Below are 22,087 nucleotides of genomic sequence, written 5' to 3' on the forward strand. Positions count from 1 at the left end.
TAGGCGTACCCCCAAAAACTCAGGACAGTCCCGAGTTATATAGGGAGGGAGAAAGGGGGAGGATCTGGGGGAGGCATGTTTAATTTGCTCTGCCCTCTGGCCTTCATTAGTATGTAAATCCCTAGGGCCTGAGGCCTATAGCCTGGCCTATGTGACTCTATGGAGACCGTGACTGCTTTTCAGGATCCTGGATGATGGGGGGGACCGAACTCCTGCCGGTTCTCGCGCAGAATTCCACCCAGAATCTCGGGGTTCTAGGCACCTGCTCAACCATGACCCAGGATACCCTTATGCAGTCCCACACTGGAGAAGTGACCCAAGCCCTTGGAGGAGCCTAGAAGATAGTGAGTGGACCCCAGACGTTGGATGGTTAGAGTTTGATTTTGCTTTTGATTGTGACTGTGCCCTGATAGTTTTCCCTCTTGAAGAAAGTATTTTATTGGAGCTCACAGTTAAGAGACTTTGAATTATAAAAAGGCTTTGAATTGAAAAAGATATTGGATATTTTAAAGGGATTGAAATTTTATTTTACTACTACTAGTAGAAGTAATAGTAGTAGTAGTAGAAGAATTAGTAGTCTTTAATCTTTTTTGCAGTCCAATTTTTATCCCCCTGACTGTACCTCATCCAATACTTCCTCCCTTGTCTCTAAGAGGATGTCCCAACCTGGGGGGGCCACCCCCACCCTACCAGACTCCCCATTGGCTGCGGCCGCAAGTCTCTCCAGGTTTAGATGCATCTTCTCTCACTGAGGCTAGACCAGGTAGTCCTCTGCTGTATATGTGTTGGGAGCCTTTTATCAGCTGGTGTATGCTGCCTGGTTGGTGGCTCAGTGTCAGAGATCCTGGGGGTCCAGGTTAGTTGAGACTGCTGGTCTTCCTATGGGGTCATCCTTCTCCTCAGCTTCTTCCAGCTTTTCATGAATTCAACTACAGGGATCCCAGGTTTCTGTCTATTGGTTGGGTATAAGTATCTTCATCTGGCTCTTTCAGCTGTTTGTTGGGCCTCTTGGAGAGCTGCCATGGTAGGTTCCTGTCTTTAAGCACACAATAGCATCAGTAATAGTGTCAAGCCTTGGGGCCTCCCCCTGAGCTGAATCCCAATTTGGGCCTGCCACTGGACGTCCTTTTCCTCAGGCTCTTCTCCAGTTTTGTCCCTGCAGTCCTTTTAGACAGGAACAATTCTGGGTCAGTTATTGACTGGAGGATTTCAACCCCATCCATGCACTTGATGCCCTGTCTTTCTACTGGAGTTAGACTCTACAAGTTTCCTTTCCCCATTGAAGGGCATTTCATCTAAGGTCCCTCTCTTTGAATCCAGAGAGTCTCTCATCACCCGGGTCTCTGGTATATTCTAGAGGGTCCCTTCACCTTCTACTTCTTGAGGTTGCCTGTTTCCATTCTTTCTGCTGGCCCTCATGGCTTCAGTCCTCTTCCCCTCTACCCCTCCTTGTTCCCTCACCCAGATCCCTCCTTCCCTTTTCCCTTCTGTGATTGCTTTCTTCTCCCTTCAAAGGAGCCATCCTTACTTGGGTCCTTTGTCTTGTTAGGCTTCTTGAGTTCTGTGGATTGTATCCTGACTATTCTGTATTTTTTTTTTTTTGACTAATACCCACCTATTAGTGAGTACGTACCATGCATGTCCTTTTGGGTCTGAGTTACCTCACTCAGGTGACAGCACTTGTTGGCGAGGATGTGGAGAAAAAGGAACACTCTTATATTGTTGGTGGAGTTGCAAATTGGTAAAACAAATCTGGAAATCAATCTGGAGGTTTCTCAGAAAATTTGAAATAGATCTACCTGAAGACCTAGCTATACCACTCTTGGGCATACACCCAAAAGATGCCCCAACATGCCAGAGGGGCATGTATTCCACTATGTTCACAGCAGCCTTATTTGTGATAGCCAGAAGCCAGAAACAGTCCACATGTCCCACAGCAAAAGAATGGATACAGAAAATGTGGTTCATTTTCACAGTGGACTACTACTCAGCTATTAAGAATGAGGACATCATGAGTTTTGCAGACAAATGGATGGAACTAGAAAATGTCATTAAATAATTTCATTCTCCAGTAAAGTGAGTGAAAAACTGATGAATTCTGGCTTCTGAAGATGTCTCCACAAAAATCCATGCTGGGAGACCGAAAACAGGAATCATGAGAGCTTTCCTGTCACCCGGCCATTGCCTCTTTATGGAACAGGGTTCCTGTTTAGTCATCTACTCTTCTGATAGACCCACACAGCATCTATTGCCCATCCTTACTGTGATCTTGAAGGATGTAGAAAAGGTCATTAGAAATACTAGACACATACTTATTAGGGAAGGATTATGGAGATCGCAGGGAAGACACCCCAGCTGTCTCACTGTTCAGTAATATATCTGCTCAGTGTTAGTATAAGTCCGAACTCAGTGATGTCACATTCAGGTGCCAGGCGACTTCTACATCATTGCCAAGGCAACCAAGATAACACTCCCACAATTCACCTGGCTACTTCACCTTTACCTGGGAAAAAGCTACGTCATCGTCCACACAAATAGTTGGGACCTCCCCGACCTTCTTCTCTTCTCTCCTCTCGTCTCCTCTCCTCTCCTCCCCTCCCTTCCCCTCCCCTTCTCCCCTCTCCTCCCTTACTCTCCCCTTCTCCCCTCCCCTCCCCTCTTCTCCCCTCCTCCTCTCCCTTCTCCCTTCCCCTCCCCCTCCCCTCCCCTCCCCTCCCCTCCTCTCCTCTCCTCCCCTCCTTTCCTCTCCTCCCCTTCCCCCCTCCCCTCCCCTCCTCTCCTCCCCTTCCCCCTCCCCTCCCCTCCCCTCCTTTCCTCTCCTCTCCTCCCCTTCCCCCCTCCCCTCCCCTCCCCTCCTCTCCTCCCCTTCCCCCCCTCCCCTCCTCTCCTCTCATCCCCTCCCCGTCCCCTCTCCTCCTCCCTCTCCCCTCTCTTCTCTCCTCTCCTCTTCTCTCCTCTTCTTCTCTCTTCTTCTCTTTTCTCTCCTCTCCTCTCCTCTCCCCTCTCCTCCCCTCCCCTCTCTTCCTCTCCTCCCTTCCCCTCTCCTCCCCTCCCCTCCCCTCTCCTCTCTTCTCCTTGCCATTCTTTCCGTTTCTCTCCCCCGCCCCCCACCCTAAATAAACTCCCTCCCATGGAACTGGCGGCTGGTCTTCTGTGTCTGTCTAAGCTGCATGCCGTAATCTTACACTCAGTACCCTGCTAAGTTGGTTATTCCCAAACATTTGACACTAGGACACAGTGCTTGAGAATATAGTTCTATGATCATATCGGATTTTCTTGATATCAGCTGTTCATATGACATGATGTGGGCAGTCCCTCAGCTACACTGAGCCCTGATCCACTAACATGAATCACAAGGTTAATCTGAGCACTGATGCTCTACAGTCAAAACACTGTATGTCCTCAAATTAATGCAAAGATGTCTTTTTCTGGACATTTCATATAATTATACTTACACGCAGCCTTTGGCTCTTCAGTCTGGCTTCTTTCATTTATCATATCTTGAAGTTCTATCTTTGTAGTATGTTTCTATGGCTCAATAGTATTCTGTACTGTAGACTGTCAATTTTACGGATTGATTCATTGGTTGATAGAATTTATGCTTTCCCCTTTTGACGACAAGAAGTCAGTTTGCTGTTTGTGGACTAGTTTTTGTATGGTCCCTGTTTTCAATTCTATAGAACTGAAATTGCAAGTCATGTTAGAATTTGTTTATCCAGTGAAACTGACAATTCTCCCAAAACAGCCACAACATTAGGTGTATTTCTACATTTTAGCATCTTCTTCAGTTTCATTCTTTAGTGTCTTAAGGTTTTCATCATAGAAGTCTTTTTAGGCCTCCTTGGTTATATTTTTCACTAGGTAGTTTTAAAGATATTATAAATGGGATTTTTTTTCCTGGTTCTATCTCAGTGAGTTATAATTGGTATGTCAAAAATTGCTAAACCATATATATTATTAGTTTTATGTCCCTTCTCTTGTCAGCAAGATTTTACAGCCTTGCTCTTGATTTTTCTGCACCTATCTTCAGTTATTTACATGCTGTGTTACATTTATTGATTTGAATATGCTGAATTTGCCTCCCTGAGATCAAACAGCTTTGTTAATATATTTCTTTTAAACTGTTTTTAAAGTTTATCTTCTATTTATTTAATTTTTTCGCACAATGTATTTTAATGTTTCTCCCCTCTCAGCTCCTTTTCATCTCCCTATCCCCCCAGCTCTTCTCTCTCTCTCTCTCTCTTTTTCTCAAACTATTTTGAATTTCTTTTAAAATAATTTCATGTTTTTACTTTATGTGTATGAATGTACATATGTGTGTCACATGCTTGCCTCATACATGAAGGGATCTGAAGAGGGTATCAGATCCTTCCAGAGCCTGGATTATAGGTGGCATGAGTACTGGGAACTGAACCTATGACCTCTGCAAGAGCAAGAAATGCTCTTAACTGCTGAGCCATCTCTCCAGCCCCTTAACTTGTTCTTGAATTCAGTTGTGAATGTCTTGTTGAGTGTTTTATATCTATGGCCAATAAATAGATCAGTCTACTATTTTGTTATTGTCTCCTTACGTGTTTTGAGTATCAAGGCAAAAATAACTCTACAGAATGAGTTTGGTAGTGTTCCTTCCCTTTTGTTTGCAACAAAAGTGAGTAGATGACAATGAAAATGGATGAAGTTGTTTGGAAGGACAAATAATTATTTGTGGGTGTATATTGATGTAGCAACTTATGGAAATGAAAATAGAGGTTTCTCATAAGTATAGAGCAGAAGTGTATGATCCAACTAAACTGCCCTGGGATATATGTCTCAAAGACTATAAATCCTGCCAAAGTGGTATCTATAGTTCATACTTACTGCTGTAGTACTCACAGTAGCTAAGAAATTAATCAGCCCAGACACCCAAACATAGACATTTGGATGAAGAAAATAGAGGCACATTTATAAAATGGAACTTTATTCAACTATAAAAAAATGAAATCATAGCAAATAAAAATCATTCTGTTAATTAAAACTAGACTCATAAAGATAAATACCACATTTTTTCTCATACATAGTTTTAGATATTAATGTTTATATTTTTGTATGTATACTGTCAATTGGTCATGAAGCTAGAAGAGTCCATGAGAGAAAAAGAGAGATGTGTGTGTGTGTGTGTATGTGTGTGTGTGATGTGTGATGTGTGTGTTTGTGTGTGTGTGAGAGAGAAAGAGAGACAGGAAGAAGCAGAAGGAGGAGGAAGAGGAGGAAGAGAGGAAGAAGAAGGAGGAAGAGGAGGAAAGTACAAAAGGGGGCTATTAGTGTGGAAGGGATGAGCTGAGAGACACAAATGGATGGAGAAGACTAGAAAAAGACCAATAATAACAAAATTTGCTTCAATCTTCATAATAAAACCCATTACTATGGAGGCTAGCTTAAAAAGTATTAAAACAAAAATACATCATCCATTTATGTAAGAATGCCTATTCTCAAATCTCTCCTCTGAACAATTGTGAGATCCTTGACTATGTCAGTGCATGACAGAAGGCCAGACCACTTGACAGGAATCTTATAAAGATACCTTCGGCAAAAAGAAAATGATGAATGAAATGTAAGAGTGTTACCAAAATGAGATCTAAAACGCTATCAGCAAAGAGAAGCTGGGAGGTGTGCTCTGACCTCTCTGGTGATCATCAGCTGTGTGGCTGTGAGGGGCTCTGAATTCTTCCAGCTTGATGTGAAGACCCCAGACCAAAGAGTCACCTTGCTTGAAGGTGTCTGCTGAGCTGGAGCCTGGGTTTGGGAAATAAGAGCTCACAGAGGTGTGAATGCCCTGCTGAGAGATGCTTATGTAAGAAGTTGTCCAGCCAGTTTGTGGACTCCTGCAATCTAAGTGTAGAGTCCAAACAATTTAGATAAAGCAGGGTAAACTCTGAGTGGGGGTGGCTTAGTGATAGCCTGAGAAACCTGCAGAGCTCTTTGGAATAGAAAGATTGTTCTTTTCTGGTATCATACAATTGATTGAGAGGAATTTTCTGATAATCTCCAGGAGTGGGGCAGGATCTGTGTGTCCCCTTTTTCATAGGCTGGAGATCTCTCTGTCCCCCAAGCCTGTAGCTTTCTACCATGTGCCTCTATGCTCTGATCCTGGTGTCTCTTGCAGCGTTCACAGCAGGGGGTGAGTATGGAATACAAATATTCAGGTGGCGGGCGTACATATAAAAAGTTAATACCAGGTAGAGGTGGGCAGAGGTGACAAAAGTATAAAGCTGTAGCGAGCTTTGATTCCTAGCCATTTTCACTCTCTAGACAAATATCCCACCCAGACCAGCTACTGGAGTGAGTGGACATGCTGAGTCAGAGAAAAACAAACACTCTGAGACTTAATATCACATGGCAGGTACAGAAGGGCAATGAGCTAGCCCCATGTGTCACAAAAGAGGTTAGGAAATCTGTCTGTTTCCTCCTTATCTCTTCGTATACATTTTTACCTGATCATGGAAAAAAGCTTGGTAGAAAATTCGGAATCTCAGCTAAATACTTCCAAACCACTTGTCTTCAGGCAAAGTACTCAGTATGGTGAACTTGTGTCATCCTGTCTCTACAGAAGTGGTGACAGTCCTCTCCCCACTGGGTCACTGTGAAGATGTCTTAGGTGGCTCCTTCTGTAGTATTTAGAGTGGGCCTAGGTGAGAGAAGGTGAGAAAAGAGGGTAGATAAATGAGAGGGTTGATTTCAAATGAAGTGTATCAGGGCTGAGGAGCTAGATTGCAGGATAAGGCACCTGCTGTGTAAGCACCAGGACTTAAGTTTGAATTCCCAGTGTCCATGTGACATAGGTGGTAGGACTGCAATCCAAGTGCTCCAATGCCAAGATGGGAGGTAGAGACAGAAGAATGCCCAGAGGGTCCTTACTAGCTAGTCTAGTATATAAGGGACCTAGGAAAGAACAAGGGGACCATATTTTAAACCAGGTAGTGTGGGCAGGGTGTAAAGTGGTCCTCTGACCTCCACATGTGAACCACTGCATGCAAATGCCTTCACTTACACACTCACAAATGTGCGCATACATACACATACATCATACATACACACATGCTAAAATTATAGTAAAATAAAATGGAACATATTAATAGGAAATTGGAGGTGTGGTCAGGTCATCAAATTAGAGATTAAGGATGTTAAGATAATAGTCTGCTAATCTTTACTCTCAAAGGAAGGATTCACCACTGGGGTGGAGTATGACAAGAAAGGTCTATGGTCAGTTAGGAGGTAGAAGGATGGATAAACTATAGACAGATGTTTCCTTGAGGCATCTTCTGAAGAATCCTTTTTTTCCCCCCAAGATATTCTTGGTCACAGGCTATCTTAGTTGCCTTGTACATGGTTGTAAGTGACTACAGCCCATAAGACAATTGCCCAGGAGGGGAGACATGAATAAAAGAGGTATATGGGATAGCAGCTCTGGATTTGATGTACCCCAAGAGCCACAGTTCCCATATAGTGAGAAAAATAACATATGTCAATGCATCAGATGAGTAAATTAAATTCATGGTTAATACAAGACTACATATTGAATCTCAGCGTTTATCTCTGACATCTTAGCAATTGAGCTGAGATCCATAGGGCCATGCACATCACAAACACCACCTTAGCCTATCTATGATTCCTAAGTCCAGAGCTGTTGTTTGTCTACAAGAACATTGACAGCCTAGAGTTTGTATAGATTTTATCTTCTCTCTCTACATGTGGCTATATGAGAAGCCAGGAGATGAGAGTAAAGCAGAGAAAGAAACCGGGTTTGGGGTGGAGCATTTTTTTGCTGCTGGTTATGCCATTTCCATCGTGTGTGTGTGTGTGTGTGTGTGTGTGTGTGTGTGTGTGTGTGGTGTGTGTGTGTATGTGACAGAAGTTGTTTGCAAGCTCATGTTCTTCTGATGAGTGGGATCATTTGTGATTACCTAGTAAACTTTCTTGGAGAAACACTTTAAAGGAACTGAAAAGCCATTACACTGGAGATTGCTCGTGATGTCGATATGTGCACTCCACACAATGTAAGTGACAACTACTATACCTGGCCTTGTTCATAGCTCCCGCCCGAGCCAAACACTTCTTATGCTGAGAAGTCTGGTTCCTATCCACTCTAACTCAGTGGGAGGTTGATATTGGCCTGATGGAGGCTATGCCCAAATCTGCTCAGAGATTGCTCCCTTTACCTCTTCAAAGCACTCAGCATCTTCTCCAACCTATTCCCCTTATCCCAGTCCTTCTATAGGGCTGTGCTCTTGTCCTGATGTCCTATGGTAGACATCTTTAACCCCTGTTGTAGCTGTCCCTGTATTCTTGCTTTTAGCCTTTCTGTCATTCCACAGTGGCACTGGCAGAGTGGTCGCACACGTTGCTGCCATGTACACTTAACTTCACTCACCTCTTATCAACTTTCGTTGCAGAGAGTTTGTGTCCTAGAACGCCTCACCAGCGTCTCAGTAGGACCTGCCTCTCACTGAGCCAGAATCAGATCCTGATACTTAGTCTTCTTTTTTCCCTGTGACTTCAACATCAGGCAGGGATCAGTTCTTCCTTTCTCATTTATATCTTCATATTAATTTATGACATTTTCTCCTAGTTATAAAAACATAGACAGTGTCTAATATAAAGCAGCTCACATTGTTACCACCCACAGACATCCTAATATATAAGTTTTCCAGAAAGTTCCTTGCTAAATGACTGATAATAACTAACAACAAGGAAAAGAAGGAAGCATTGAGTTTGTTTTAGTTACACAAAGCATGGTTACAGCTTGTAACCTATTTTACATAAAGATTTTCCAGTATTAATGGCTGTTCTTCTTTTTTATAAATATAGTTTAGACTTAAAATGGGTTTTTGTCCTGATGACCTAATGTTAAGTAAAATAAAAGTCATCAAATCATAATCTGAGGATACATAACTTTCTTCCAAAAATTAACTTAATATTTTATATTAATTAGCAGGGAATAACAGTAAGAGACAACTTAAAATTTTCAGTACTTAACTTGTAGATAGCTAGCATCCCAGATCCCTGTTTTCTTCACTGTTTTCAGTATATCACTTCCAATAAAGTGGATTATTCTTCTGTTAGGTGAAATCCTGGAGTCATTTTCTACTATGCCACAAATACAGAAGGAGGTATGTTTTCTGTACAAATATGGGAGCAGTTGTAAAAGTGAGAGTAAAGAAATTACTGATAAGGATGCTGAGGCACTGAGGTGGTTAACCATGTAAGTGCAGACATGGGTGATCATGAAAAGGTGTGTACAAATGCCCTGTCTCTTGAAGGAAGGTCAGGCTGATTCTCTCAGATCCAACAATAAAGTTGGGACAGAAAAAAAGAAATAGAGAAATGAAAAATGATTGTCTACTCTGTAAAATGAGGCATATGAAAGCATATAGGATATGTAGAAGTTTATATAGATATAGTGGAATACATAAAATGTTCTACTCTGGATGATCCAACTCAGAGCCAATGGAGGAATATCCTAGAACTTAATAGTTTCCTTTACTCTGCAATTGTTCAGACTTTGTATTTGTCCACTGGGTAAGACCAAAGCCTGGACTTTGCGGCCATCCTTTACAAGGACCTTCTTTCTCACTGCTGTACAACTAACTGTTAACAGGGTCTGCTTGGTGGTGTGCTACTCATCCCAGCAGACCCTCTATTCTGCTCTATGTGCTATTGATGTTCTGCATGTTCTTGAATCAACATTTTCTGTATGTTCTACACCTTCCCCCATTCACTCTTGTACCTGCCATAAGCAGCAGTTCTTCTTTTGAGACAAAAATCAGAAGTGCTCATCCTTGGACACATATTTTAACTCAACATTAGGCCAAGTGTCTCCATGGTCCTTTCCTATGAGGTCAGCTTCCCGAGAGGAGTAGAGATCTCTTGTTCATCCTCTCATCCACCATGCAGCTCAGCTCTGGGATTTTTTTTTTATTATTATTTTTTTAAAGACAAGATTTGGTTGTATAGCTCTGGCTGTCCTGGAACTCTCTAGACTAGGCTAGCTGGAACTCACAGAGATATGTCTGCCTCTGCCCCTTGAGTGTTTGAATTAAATATATGTGCAACTATGATGGGACAGTACCAAGTCTTTAATGGGTACATGTTTCTAGAGAGTTTTAAGGATTATACTCCAGGTCACAAACATTGATAGTAGCCACTACTCTTTGTTTAAATGCTTTTCTTGTGTCATTCCCATTTACCCCTTCCACCAGCCCTCTAAAATAAGGTCTGTTTTCTTCATCATTATCTTATGTGAGAAGATACCAAGGCTTACAGGGCTGTGGCAGTTAATTCAAGATATCATGCTTAGAAAATGAGAACCCTATTAGAAATCCTGGTCTGAGTTTTCCTCCCTGATGTGCTCTCTTTTTCTCTTGTCCAGCAGGACACCCATCCTCAGCACCCATGGTGGACACCCTGCAAGGCAAAGTCCTGGGAAAGTATGTCAGCTTAGAAGGATTCACACAGCCTGTGGCTGTCTTCCTGGGAGTTCCCTTTGCCAAGCCCCCTCTTGGATCTCTGAGGTTTGCTCCACCACAACCTGCAGAGTCCTGGAGCTCTGTGAAGAACGCTACCTCCTACCCTCCTATGTAAGTCGCAAGGGTGGACCTGTGCCTCTTTTGGAGGAAACCTGCCTCACAGTGACATAGGAAGGGTCATGTCCTCTAACTGGCTTCTACTTTGTTCTGGAACCAGGAACATTGTGGATGACTTCAACCTCCCCATGTCCCCACTCAGCTTTGCAGAAGGTCTTTTTCTCTGTGTGCTTACAGTATATGTTTCCTCATCCCTAACAAAAGCCTTCGGACTGCTAGAAATAGAAAAACATGGTGGAAAATTGAAATACTTAGAACTGCCCAGTCTTTTAGAACCCTTTCTTCATAGTGTACTACTTGAATTCCTGCTGTTTTATATGTTTTCTGTTTTTTATTTAATGAGTGTTTCCTATAGAAGAAAGAGTTAGGAGATAAAAATGCCAAGCTGAGGAATGTGACCCTACACAGGTTGCTACTCAGAAACAGCTGTCACTGCCATCTGATACATTTCCAGTCTCTTGTCCGTCACAGGCCTCTACAGCTCTGATGAATGCCTTCCTCACTTAAGAGTATGCTGGCAGCCTCAGTCACCCTCTGCCACTGACTCTTATACTGTTGTTCTTAATTGCCTTAATTTCAGCATCTTGCTGCATGACATAAACCAACTCTTTAACATATGATCAGGATGAACTGTTGGAACTACTCCACATATTCATGAACACTTTAGGATAAGTCCCAAGAAATAGAATTATTGAACAAGTCTTAAATTTTCTCCAGTGCATCTCCATTAACAAACTCTGCATAAACCTTAGGCTTAGTGAAATAATTTTATTCTGCCTTTGAGGAAACAAAGAATATGTAATGATCATAACAATAATAAATGTTAAGTCAATCTTTATTGTGTGTTGAAATCCTCATGACCTTAACGAATTCCTCTTTTGACATTTGAGTTACTGCTTTATGACTATTATACCCTTTCCCTCCATGATGGAAGAAAGGTTCTCAGAATGAAATGTAGAACCATTTTCATTGATATCGGAGGGTCTTAGCAGCTGCTTCTACAAGCCAATAATGCTTGGCTCCTGGGTCCATTGAGATCTGGGAACATGGCTTGTAAAGTACTGAGAATATAAGCACTGCCCAGCATGGGTCTTCAAAGTGGTGAGATGTTTAATCAGTTCTCTGACCACCCTGTGCCTTGTCTTCTCATCTACAAGATACAGATGAAGCTGGAACCCACCCTGGGGCTCACCTACGGCATTAATGTGTGAGCATATAATGTAAATCAGTCTTCCTCACCGGAAGACATCAGTAGCATTGGTAACTCTAACCTTCTAAGGCCTTTTGAAATCTTTTATGAGAGCAGCAATGATTACTCCAGTAGTTGACCATAGAATCCTAGCAGGCCAGGGCTGCAAAGCTCTTGCACGTAGCAGTCTCCTTATTGAGACCTGGCAGATTGGGACCCAGGTCAGGAAATTCCCCAGGGTCACCCAACTTAAGCGTGGGTGAAACTGACTTGGAAAGCAAGTCTTTCGAGTTACTGATGAGATGCTGATACCTCAACAGGTCTGCCAGTTGAGAGAATTTCTGTGACTGATGGCAGTCACCCCAGGACTAGACCGTGTTCACCTGGTAGAGAACCTCAGTCAACTTTTCGGCCCACTGTACAAAGGTCAACAGAGCACAGGACCCTGTCTAGGCATTTCAAGGAGTGTCATCTCCAAGGGCAAGCCAACATATGTTCTCTGTTCATCTTGGCCAGGGCAGATCTAAGTCTCTGGGAAGGGAGACATAGTAAGTTCTTCATTTGCTGTAGGACAAGGAGACTAAGCCCTAGGGTGCAGTTCCCATGGTTCCTGGGGTATCTCCATTTCAGTGTCCCCATTGGGTGATAGCAATTCACAGAATTATATCTCCTTGTGCATGGGGAATGCCAGGTAATGTCTCCAGTTTGTATCTGGTAGAACCTCGGTGTTCTTTCTCCTTTTATAGGTGCTCCCAAGACCCAGTGACAGGGCAAATAGTCAATGACCTCCTAACAAATCGAAGAGAGACCATTCCTCTCCAGTTTTCTGAAGACTGTCTCTACCTAAATATTTACACTCCTGCTGACTTGACAAAGAGTGACAGACTGCCGGTAAGCTGTGGAACTGTTCTAACCTCTGAGTTTCAGCATGGCTCCGTAGTACAACCGGAAGGGCTTAAAACAGCTAGAGGCAGGGCACCACAGCAATGAACCAATTCAGAGACCCAGAGCTTCTGTTCATCATAAAAGACATTTTCCCTTGATTTTCCCCAGGAACATCAAGCAATAGTATCTGACTTCTGGGTCCACCAAAATCTAGGAATGTGGCTTGTGATGTACCGTTCATTGCATGAGTCTCCAAAGCAGTACAACATTGAGTAACTTCTCTAACCCTCTGTGACTTTGTTTCCTCATATATTAAACTGGTGTTTGGGGAAGATGGCCTTATAGCTAGAATTTAATCTTCCCTGATTTTCTCACACATGTAGAAGAAAAAACTGATTACCTATAGTTATTTGCCAATCATGTGATGGCAGTTCCTTTACCCTAGGAATTGTGAGTCAGTAAGAAGAACTGCTTCTGAGAACATCTGTGGCAGTAGCCCACAGCTAGGGGCAGATGTCCTGCTGTGTTGCAGATGTTGAAAATGCTTCGGAAACAGGAGCTATTACCCCTATAATGACACATTCTTTGGCAGTTACAGAGGCCAGGGGTCCCTTCCCCTAGAGAGTAGCTTCCAGGCTATACTCCATGCCCTAGGCAGAGACTAGCACTGTAGCTTCCAATTTAGTTAGTTGTTGGGATTCCCCAGCACTACAGCACAGCAAGCATTACAGATTGCAGACCTGTATATCGGGATTCCCCATCCCCTGATAGCAGCTATTGCTACTGTTCCATCCAGGAACAAGAGTGGCTGAAACTTGGGGTCCATAAGACCTTGTAGCTCAGAGAACTCTTATAACAGACAAGACTGGTACCTTCTCTTCTTTGGCCTTTGTAGTCCTATTCCTCTACAAGCCTTAGCTCTCCACACTCCTCTTTACTGCTCTGGTTCCTCTTGCATCTGTCCTCATTACTCTCTGGGATATTTCATCTGCCTCTCACTGCTATAGCCACTATTGAGGCTGCTATTTCTAGAGTGGTAGCTACCACTGCATTTTTGCAACTATTGATGCTTCTGCTGACATTGCTAATGTCATGACCCCTGCTGTCTCTGTTACTGCTGTGTTTCTGATGCTGCTGTCAACTCTGCCATTCTTCTGACACAGCTGTGTTGTCCCCAACTGTCACAGTGCCTGCCTCTGGCACTATAATAGCTGCAGGGTGTTCCCCTGGCTCTGATGCTGTTCTTTACTCTGTCACTGATTCCTCTCCCTTCTTCTGATCACCACCTCAGCCCTATTGGACTAGTGGAGGATAACAAGATAGATAAGAGGGACAACAGTGTAGCTTAGTAGTAGAGTAGCTGCCTGGATGCTCAAGGCCTTGAGTGTGATCCCCTGCATCCAAATAAAAAAAAAAAGACTAGTCGAGAAAAGTCCACTCTAGAGAAGACTTTGACTCAAATATGCAACCCCAGCACTGAAGATTTTGAGGAAGAAGCATTTGAGCAGGTTTGATGTTTGCCTGGACCTTCGAAGGAGCTTTCTGATAATCTATGTTATTGTGTCCTTTTCCAGGTGATGGTGTGGATCCACGGAGGTGGATTAGTGTTAGGTGGGGCATCAACCTATGATGGACTGGCCCTGTCTACTCATGAGAATGTGGTGGTAGTGGTCATTCAATACCGTCTGGGCATCTGGGGATTCTTCAGGTAGAATTGAATTCTTCCACAACTAGCCCCCATGTTAGTCTGTTTTTGTATTACATATCAGAATACCAGATCAATACTTGAGATATTTATAAGGAAAATATTATTGAGTTAAGAATTTCAAAGGCTGGTCATCCAAGATACATTTTTTCCTTCTGTTTGAGGTCTGGTGTGGTCCCTCATATTGAGATCAATATGGTAGAGAGACAGAAATGGAATCTTTATGATGCAGAAGAGATCACATATGAGACACAAAGCTGGAGGGAGAAGCTGGGGAAGCCTTGCTATTTTTATACCTGGTTCACTGGGGAACTAACCCTGGTGTCATGAGCCCACCAAGGGCAGTGCACCCAGTGGCTTAATGGCCTTTCACTGGACCTCACACATTACAGGCTCTAGTACTCCATCATTCTTTTGTATGAGCACATCAAAATATAACAACTGCCAGAACAGATGCCAGGACTCAGTTCTAGTGATGTCAAATATCTATAGACTTCTGCCAGGCTCCTTCAGAATGCATTCCACTCCTCCGCTAATGGACCTCACCTCTCCATTAATTCTTCACCTATTACACTTGCTTCTAAGCTGATTTGTGTGTTGTTCCCTCTGTGATTCCAGGCATAGATAACAGCTACTTCTGAACCACCTTTTGCAGAGTGGGCACATTGCTGTAGGAGATGGACTGAGTTACGCCATGCTCCTGCTACTTCGAGCAGAGGGAAAAGAACATAACCTTCCTCCTTTTCCTGCACCCCTGTGCTGGTGCTAGCCATGCTGCCTCCTGCACGCTTGACATAAAAGCCTGGAGGACACGTTGGACTCCACTTTTTCTTAAACTCAACATCTAATCAAGGAACCAGTCCTTTCAGCTCTACCTTCAAAACAAACTGGCTTCATCTACTTATCATCCACTCCCTGCTTCCACTCTGATTAAAGTCTTACAGTTTAGGACTGTATTATTGTTATAACCAGTGGGATTTTTTTAAATAAACCTGTTATTATTAAGGCATGAGTTTTCTACAGAATAGCCGGAATGCTATGACAGACACGAGTTGAATCATATCTTGCTCCTAGAAATCATTTCCATACACGTGTGGAATCTCTTGCCAAGGTTCTCAACACCTACCCAGCCTGTGTCTGCTGCTAGCTACACTCAGACGATTGTTTCCACGGCCCCGAGGTCCTTTGTAGCTGCTGCTTCTTATAACAAGCAGCAATATCTTATGATACTCATAAGCCTATATGTTCATTATACTCAGGTCTCTATTAGCTAGCACTGCTCCCGATAGGCTCTTCTTGGTCCTGCAGTCTGAAGTACTAGTCAAAGCCTCCCCTGCTCCAATTCCTACATCTTTTGTAAGCTGGTTTTATTTTTATTTTCAAAGAACTTTCATTACTTGATACTAAAACTTTTTCCCACCCGTTTATTATGCTCTGCAGTGTGAACTGAATACACTCAGAAGTTGCAGATTTTGACTGTCTTGTTTCCAAATAAGCACTAACTAGCTCTTAGGCTACACAGTTTTTAGAGTACCAGATAGCACATTGATAGAGAGATGAGAGGCAGGTGAAGACATGTAGTAGGACTGCACATGTAGTAGGAGCACAGCTTATTTCACTAAGAGCCTCAGCCCACTTCTAGCTCTGAGAATAAAGCCATGACATATCTACCTTCACCCTGGTTTCTTTCAGCACAGGGGATGAACACAGCCAGGGGAACTGGGGGCACTTGGACCAAGTGGCTGCACTGCGTTGGGTCCAAGACAACATTGCCAATTTTGGAGGGGACCCAGGCTCTGTGACCATCTTTGGCGAGTCAGCAGGAGGTGAAAGTGTCTCTATTCTTGTAAGTGTCCCTGGCACCAGGCCTTACTAAGCATGGTGTCTGCTGTTAGGATCCCTTGGAGACCAGATAGCCCAGCCACAGGAACTTTGCTTTCAATACCTAGATTCAGATTGGTACTTTAATTGTTCAGCATTAGATAGTGATAAACTTAGAACCAAGCCCTTCTTGGCTTCTAAGAAGTACTTTTATGCCCCACCATAAAAAGCACCTGCTATATATTATTTCTCTTCTCAATTAATTGAGTTATCTTTCTCTTTGCTCACCGTGTTAACATATAATTCCCTTGGGTGGGCAGATACATGTTGAAAGTAGACTGCAGATGGTAAAAGGGAAGGGTTTGAGGTAGATCAGGTATCACTATTTGGCTCCAAGCTAGACCTACACATTGAGGGAACTAGAGCACTAGGAGGGGTCATCTTAAGTGGCCTCGTGGCTTTTAAAACCCAGTAAAAAGGCCAACAGTGTCTGGGACTGAGGGTCCAGGTGGGAATGGAAAGACGGTTGTGAGGAGGGATGGACAGATGCTACAACAGGGAGAGGTCTTGGACACACTCTGATAAGGAATCAACTTGGTGAGGAGACAAAGAGTAGGAGACACTGTGGGGATCTATGGAAACTTCTGGGAGTTCTCAGTGACCGTCTCGCTCCCTGAGAACTGATCAGAGTGCAAACCCAACACCATAATTTTTAAACGTGTGATTGAATAGAGGAAAATGGTCTTTTTTTCCTCAGAGATAAGGAAAAGTACAAATAAATCTAAGGAGGACATTTGGACTTGTATTACTGTAGTAATTCTACAACTTTTGTCTTTCCCTGTATGTGTCTACCATTTCTCTCCTGTAGACCTGCCTTCCATCCTCTCTCCTTTTCATTGTGCTGTATACATATTCCTGTGTCTCTTTCACTTATTTATGTTGCATAACTTTTTTCAGTTTTGCATTTTAGTTTAATTCTGCCATGATGTTTCCTTGCACAATAAATATATAGAGTTATAGCTTCTGTTTTCAATTCTGACCCTAAAGGAAACTTAAAAACTAGTTTTTGCTTGTGCATTCTCTATTCGTATACTTCTACACATGGCTTATTTTGGATACTTTATCACATAGGATGATTTTATTCAGTAACTGAAATATTTTGGTTCTAGGAAGAGCGCACAAGGTCTTTTTCATGCCATCCCTTTGATGAGATAACTAAATATTATAAATAATTTCCTAATTTATGTAAAAAGCATTGCAGTTCATTTTCTTTATTAATTCCTGGGTTCCAATGTTTTCATATGGTACACTGATTTCATGCTTACAATCTAATAACTTTAATTTCTTCCATATATTATTTACAATCTGATGATAAATTGGAATGGGTTGCAGGACAAATTTAATTAATTTCAACATATTTTCAAGCATATCAATATTGTAATATGCTTAAGATAAGATATTTTAAAATAGTTTGTTATTGATTCTACTTTTATTTCATTGAGAACTCATTAGAAACAAGAAATAATTTCAATTTCTGGACTGTGGCATAATAATTTTGGAGAAGTTTCCATTTGCAGTTGAGAAGCCTTTGTATTCCTTATGTATTGAGTGGGATATTTTGTATAAATCTGTTAAGACTAGTTGATCCATGGTATATTTTAGCTCTGAGATTTCTTTGCTTATTTTTAGTTTGGAAGACATTTTCAAATACGAGGGCTGCTTATTGAAATCCTCCAATACTATTGCATCATGTCCTAGGTGGCCTTTTATGTCCCTTTAGTGATTGTTTTATGAAATTAAGAGGCCCCAAATGTTTGCTTATAATTGTGGTACCTTCTAGATGAATTCTTCCCCCTATTAATATGTAGTGTTCCCTATCTCTTATAATTAGCTTTAGTTTGCAATACACTTTATCAGCTACAAGGGTAGCTCTGCCTGCTTGTTTGCAGTTTTCTTTGCTTGGTAATCTACTTTCTCTGCTTTGGTACTCGGTGTATGAATGAACACTCGTCTGTTGAAATGGACTTGTCTTTCAGTCTTTCCTTCTTCTGACTCTCTTTGGATATTTTCTGTGAATATTCCCAGAGGGATGCCAAAATGAAGTTCAGCCACAGGGTCAGGTAAAAATTGGTGCTGGCTGCCATGTGGGGCCAAGGAGGCAATCCCACATTGGCCAGAAGGCAGCAGAACCAAGGGGGAGGCTTCATGCCAGTTATTAAAGTGATCAAACAGGGTCCAAACGCTGGTCCCACAGAATCCTGTGGGCCACTGTGAGTATACAGTCTCTTTTTCTACTTGTCTCTGCCAGGTGTTGTCTCCCTTGGCCAAGAATCTCTTCCACAGGGCCATTTCTGAAAGTGGTGTGGCCCTCACTGCAGGCCTGGTCAAGAAGAACACCAGGCCCTTGGCTGAGGTAAATTCCACCCTGAGCAATTCCTGTGTCCTTTTGTCTTCTCTCCTCACAAATCTCTCTTGCTATGGGATGCAGTTGACATTTTCAACAGCTAGATCTTGTTATCAGAGCACAGCTAGGCCAAACTCCGCAAGTTCTGAAGTGATTTTGTGTGAATTATGTTCCTTAGACACAGGACAACTCAGTACAAGTTTTAGTGTGCAGCAAGCATTTCCCTGAGCACATCACATGTATTATTTTTCCTCATAGGAAAGATATAATTCATATGTGGGTGGCAAAAGACACCTAGACAGAGCATGGAGGAAGTAGCTGTACACTAGACAGAATTCTTGGTTCTTTTTCCTTACCACACTGGACACAACTTCTCTTAACACATCCACAATATTATGCCTACTTAACAAATTAGTTTTTTTTTTAAGACAAGGTTTTACTATGTAACTTTGGCTGCCCTGGAACTCACTCTATAGACCAAGCTGGCCTAGAACTCACCACGATTCACCCGCTTCTGCCTCACAAGTGCTGGGATTAAAGACATATGCAACCACACCTGATTCCACTTAACAAATTATAAAGTAGCATGGACTCAAATATTTAAATAGTTTGGATCAAATCCCAATTACTGACAGAGGCAACACTCTGAGAAGCCCAGATCCCACACCTGCTGGTATTGAGAATTTGGGACAATCATGTATCATCAGTAGAAAGTGAGTATTAGATAGAACACTAGGCTGTATTGACAGAGGTATAAATACTACTCTTGACCTTTACTGTGGCCTGTGATCTGTTGAAGAAAATTGCTGTCATATCTGGTTGTAAAAACACCACTTCAGCTGCCATGGTTCACTGCCTTCGACAGAAGACAGAGGAAGAGCTCTTGGAGACCACACTAAAATTGGTAGGTGAAATTGGTTTGTCTCTTCCAATGCTCCCTAATCTTGTACTTTACCCCAGACTTCTTCACTTCAATTCTTCTGCAGTTTTGGAGAAACTAAACAGGACATTTTCTTGTCTCTTGGCAACAGTGGCAGCCTTCTGTATTATTGAGATTGTTTTTTTTCTCTATCTTTTATAATGAAAAACCATCAGTATCTTCTTTCATCATAAAGCATCACTTGGCTGACTTAGAAGCTTTCTAAATTGTAACAGTTACTACCTACTTTTTCATGTTTCCAGAGACTTCTATAGATTCAAGGATAATTACCTGCCTATTTATTATCTTCCAGATATTCCTTCCTCCATCCAATTCACTAAATCCAGTCCATCCGTCTAGTATAGATACATCACAATCTGTCACTTACTTTCAATTTGTCTACAATCTATGAATCATTCAGTCAGCATCGGTAACTTTTCACCCAATCCTTTAATCAGTTGTCAGTGTATCTTTCTAATCCACCAACAGTATGAATATTGGCCATCTTCATAAATCCAACCAAGATAATTTAGGGAGCATGATGTCAGAGTAGGAGATGCAGAATAGACTGAATATTTTCTGTTTACCAGAATAATCCAAAGAGAAAAACAATCATATATCAAATGGGTTAAGTGTATGGGGAATACAGAAAGTGAAGCAAGAATAGTGGGGCCACTTCTATGTAAACACCTGGGGCCACACAGCCTCAAAAGCATCTCCTGCAGAAGGATCTAATTGAGGACTGCCGGAGAAACCTAGGATTGCTGGTGCAGATAATGCTAGCCAATTAGGAACTGCTGTTTAGAAGAGATGCTTTCTTGGGACCAGTGGGGGCTCAGGTAGATGGTATTAAAGGAGCTTGCAGCAGCATTCAGATGAGCTTGCAGAAATGTTTCTCACTTGCTCTTGGAGTCTGTGTCGATGACTTTGCAACACCTCACCTCCAACGGGTCAGCAGCGAGGACACAGGCAGCAAGAGAGGAATTACATCATTACAGCCATCCAAGAGGTGTTACTCAGAGGTGACATTTGAGGACTGACTGATGTTTTGGTAGTTGGTTATCACAGGGAAGTCACAAGACACATATCCGAAAAGCAGAGGATGTAGGGATGTGATAAATATTCCCTTTGTGGGAACACATGTGAATGATGTCTTAGGATTCAGCTGAGAGCCTGGTCTCTTCATATGGACTTTGCATAGTAGAAGATACTTATGGATCACTATGGACCATCTCTAATAGTCTATTTTTGTATATCTATGGGTTGAGTCCAATATGGCTTCAGGTCTTGGATTCTAGTAGATCAGGCCAAAAAAATACTGAAGTCTATGCTTTTCAGAGTTAAGAACAGCTATCTTCTTTTTCGTTTTGGATTTCTGAGACGGCCTCACTATGTATCTGGTTGATTGTTCTCTGAAAAGTCCCTGCTTCACCATCTTCAGCGATGGTATTACAGGTATTTTCCTTGATGTATGTTTCACAGTTATTTGAATATCCAGAATGGGAATATATGTCTTCCATCCATAGGAGTGCCAATCACATACAAGGTTACTTTATATCTTTGGGAAATTCCAGAAAACCTAAGATCACATGACATTTTTCTAAGAGTTTTTAAGGTGCTTCTACCACTATCCATTGAGCGACAAGAAAGAGGGGTGAAGGGAGAGAAAGAGAGTCTGAGAGAGCCTGAGAGACAGATCTTTATCTTGGCTGGTATACCCATAATGCAGTTGCTTTCCATACATGGGTCAGATTCACTAGTAAGTGTCACATTGTAACCACATTGAATATGGTAAATGTAAAACACAGGAAAGCGTGCACTAGAAAGAATTTCAGTAATCATGGGCATCGGCGTTTTTCAATATAAGACTAAAACATTCACTTCAGGAATGTGCTGTGACTGAGCCTTCCAGTAACTAACACCTAAGACATTCAGGAGCAGCGAGGGCTCAGGATGTAGCTAGATCCAGGTGCTGAGATCGTACTTAGCATTTGCCAGTCTCTGTCCCTCTGTTGGCCATCATTTCTGGCTAACTTCTCTATGCGGGAGGTTTGTTCCCAGGAAGGCTGAAGACAGCAACACTCAAGATCTACATGGCATCTCTTTGGAAGCCAACTTTCTCCAAATGTTACTGGTGTATTTGGTATAAACTCTATGCTATCTTGTAGGTATTTTTGAACTGCTCTTTATATTTGGGGGCACATCTCCATGGCACTTGTAGTTCCTTAAACTTACGACATCAGAATAAGGAAGAGGAAAGTGAGGGCTAAGCAAGCGTTATCTCCTCCCATTCTAGCCTGTGTCAGCCCATTTGACTATCTCCCTTCAAGTCTTCATATGCCCATATAAATCACATTGTTTCCACTGTTTCTGCAGAGGAACCATGGGGTGTTGGAGGAGAATACATAGATGGAAAGATGAAGAGAAGGACAGGTACCCATAGAAGATGTCTTTCCAGAGCTCCAATGACCCTGATTCTGCCCCCCTCCACACACAATACACACACACACACACACACACACACACACACACACACACACACACA

General features: G+C 42.4%; 1 protein-coding gene and 1 long non-coding RNA gene across 3 annotated transcripts in view; one reads left to right on the forward strand and one right to left on the reverse strand.

The window, feature by feature from the left end:
* Window positions 1–817: 817 nt before the first annotated feature.
* Window positions 818–5,814, reverse strand: LOC114623688. Its single transcript, XR_003711813.1, has 4 exons — window positions 5,659–5,814; window positions 3,456–3,682; window positions 1,634–1,679; window positions 818–1,036 (listed from the first exon to the last, which is right to left on the reverse strand). It is a non-coding gene; the product is annotated as an uncharacterized LOC114623688 (long non-coding RNA).
* A 98-nt stretch (window positions 5,815–5,912) lies between these two features.
* The window catches only part of LOC114623686 (carboxylesterase 1E), a 28,348-nt gene continuing 12,173 nt past the window's right edge, over window positions 5,913–22,087 (forward strand). Inside the window, exons 1-7 of one of the 2 annotated variants that reach the window (XM_028770359.1) lie at window positions 5,913–6,157; window positions 10,406–10,613; window positions 12,555–12,699; window positions 14,268–14,401; window positions 16,091–16,244; window positions 18,528–18,632; window positions 19,423–19,527. In XM_028770359.1, coding sequence (XP_028626192.1) covers window positions 6,106–6,157; window positions 10,406–10,613; window positions 12,555–12,699; window positions 14,268–14,401; window positions 16,091–16,244; window positions 18,528–18,632; window positions 19,423–19,527 — 903 coding nt within the window. In that variant the 5' untranslated portion in view covers window positions 5,913–6,105. The remainder of the gene's footprint in view (window positions 6,158–10,405; window positions 10,614–12,554; window positions 12,700–14,267; window positions 14,402–16,090; window positions 16,245–18,527; window positions 18,633–19,422; window positions 19,528–22,087) is intronic. The other variant, XM_028770360.1, reaches the window with a different exon arrangement.

This window comes from Grammomys surdaster, unplaced genomic scaffold (genome assembly GCF_004785775.1).
Source record: "Grammomys surdaster isolate TR1022 unplaced genomic scaffold, NIH_TR_1.0 201, whole genome shotgun sequence".
In the NCBI taxonomy this organism is placed as follows: domain Eukaryota; kingdom Metazoa; phylum Chordata; class Mammalia; order Rodentia; family Muridae; genus Grammomys; species Grammomys surdaster.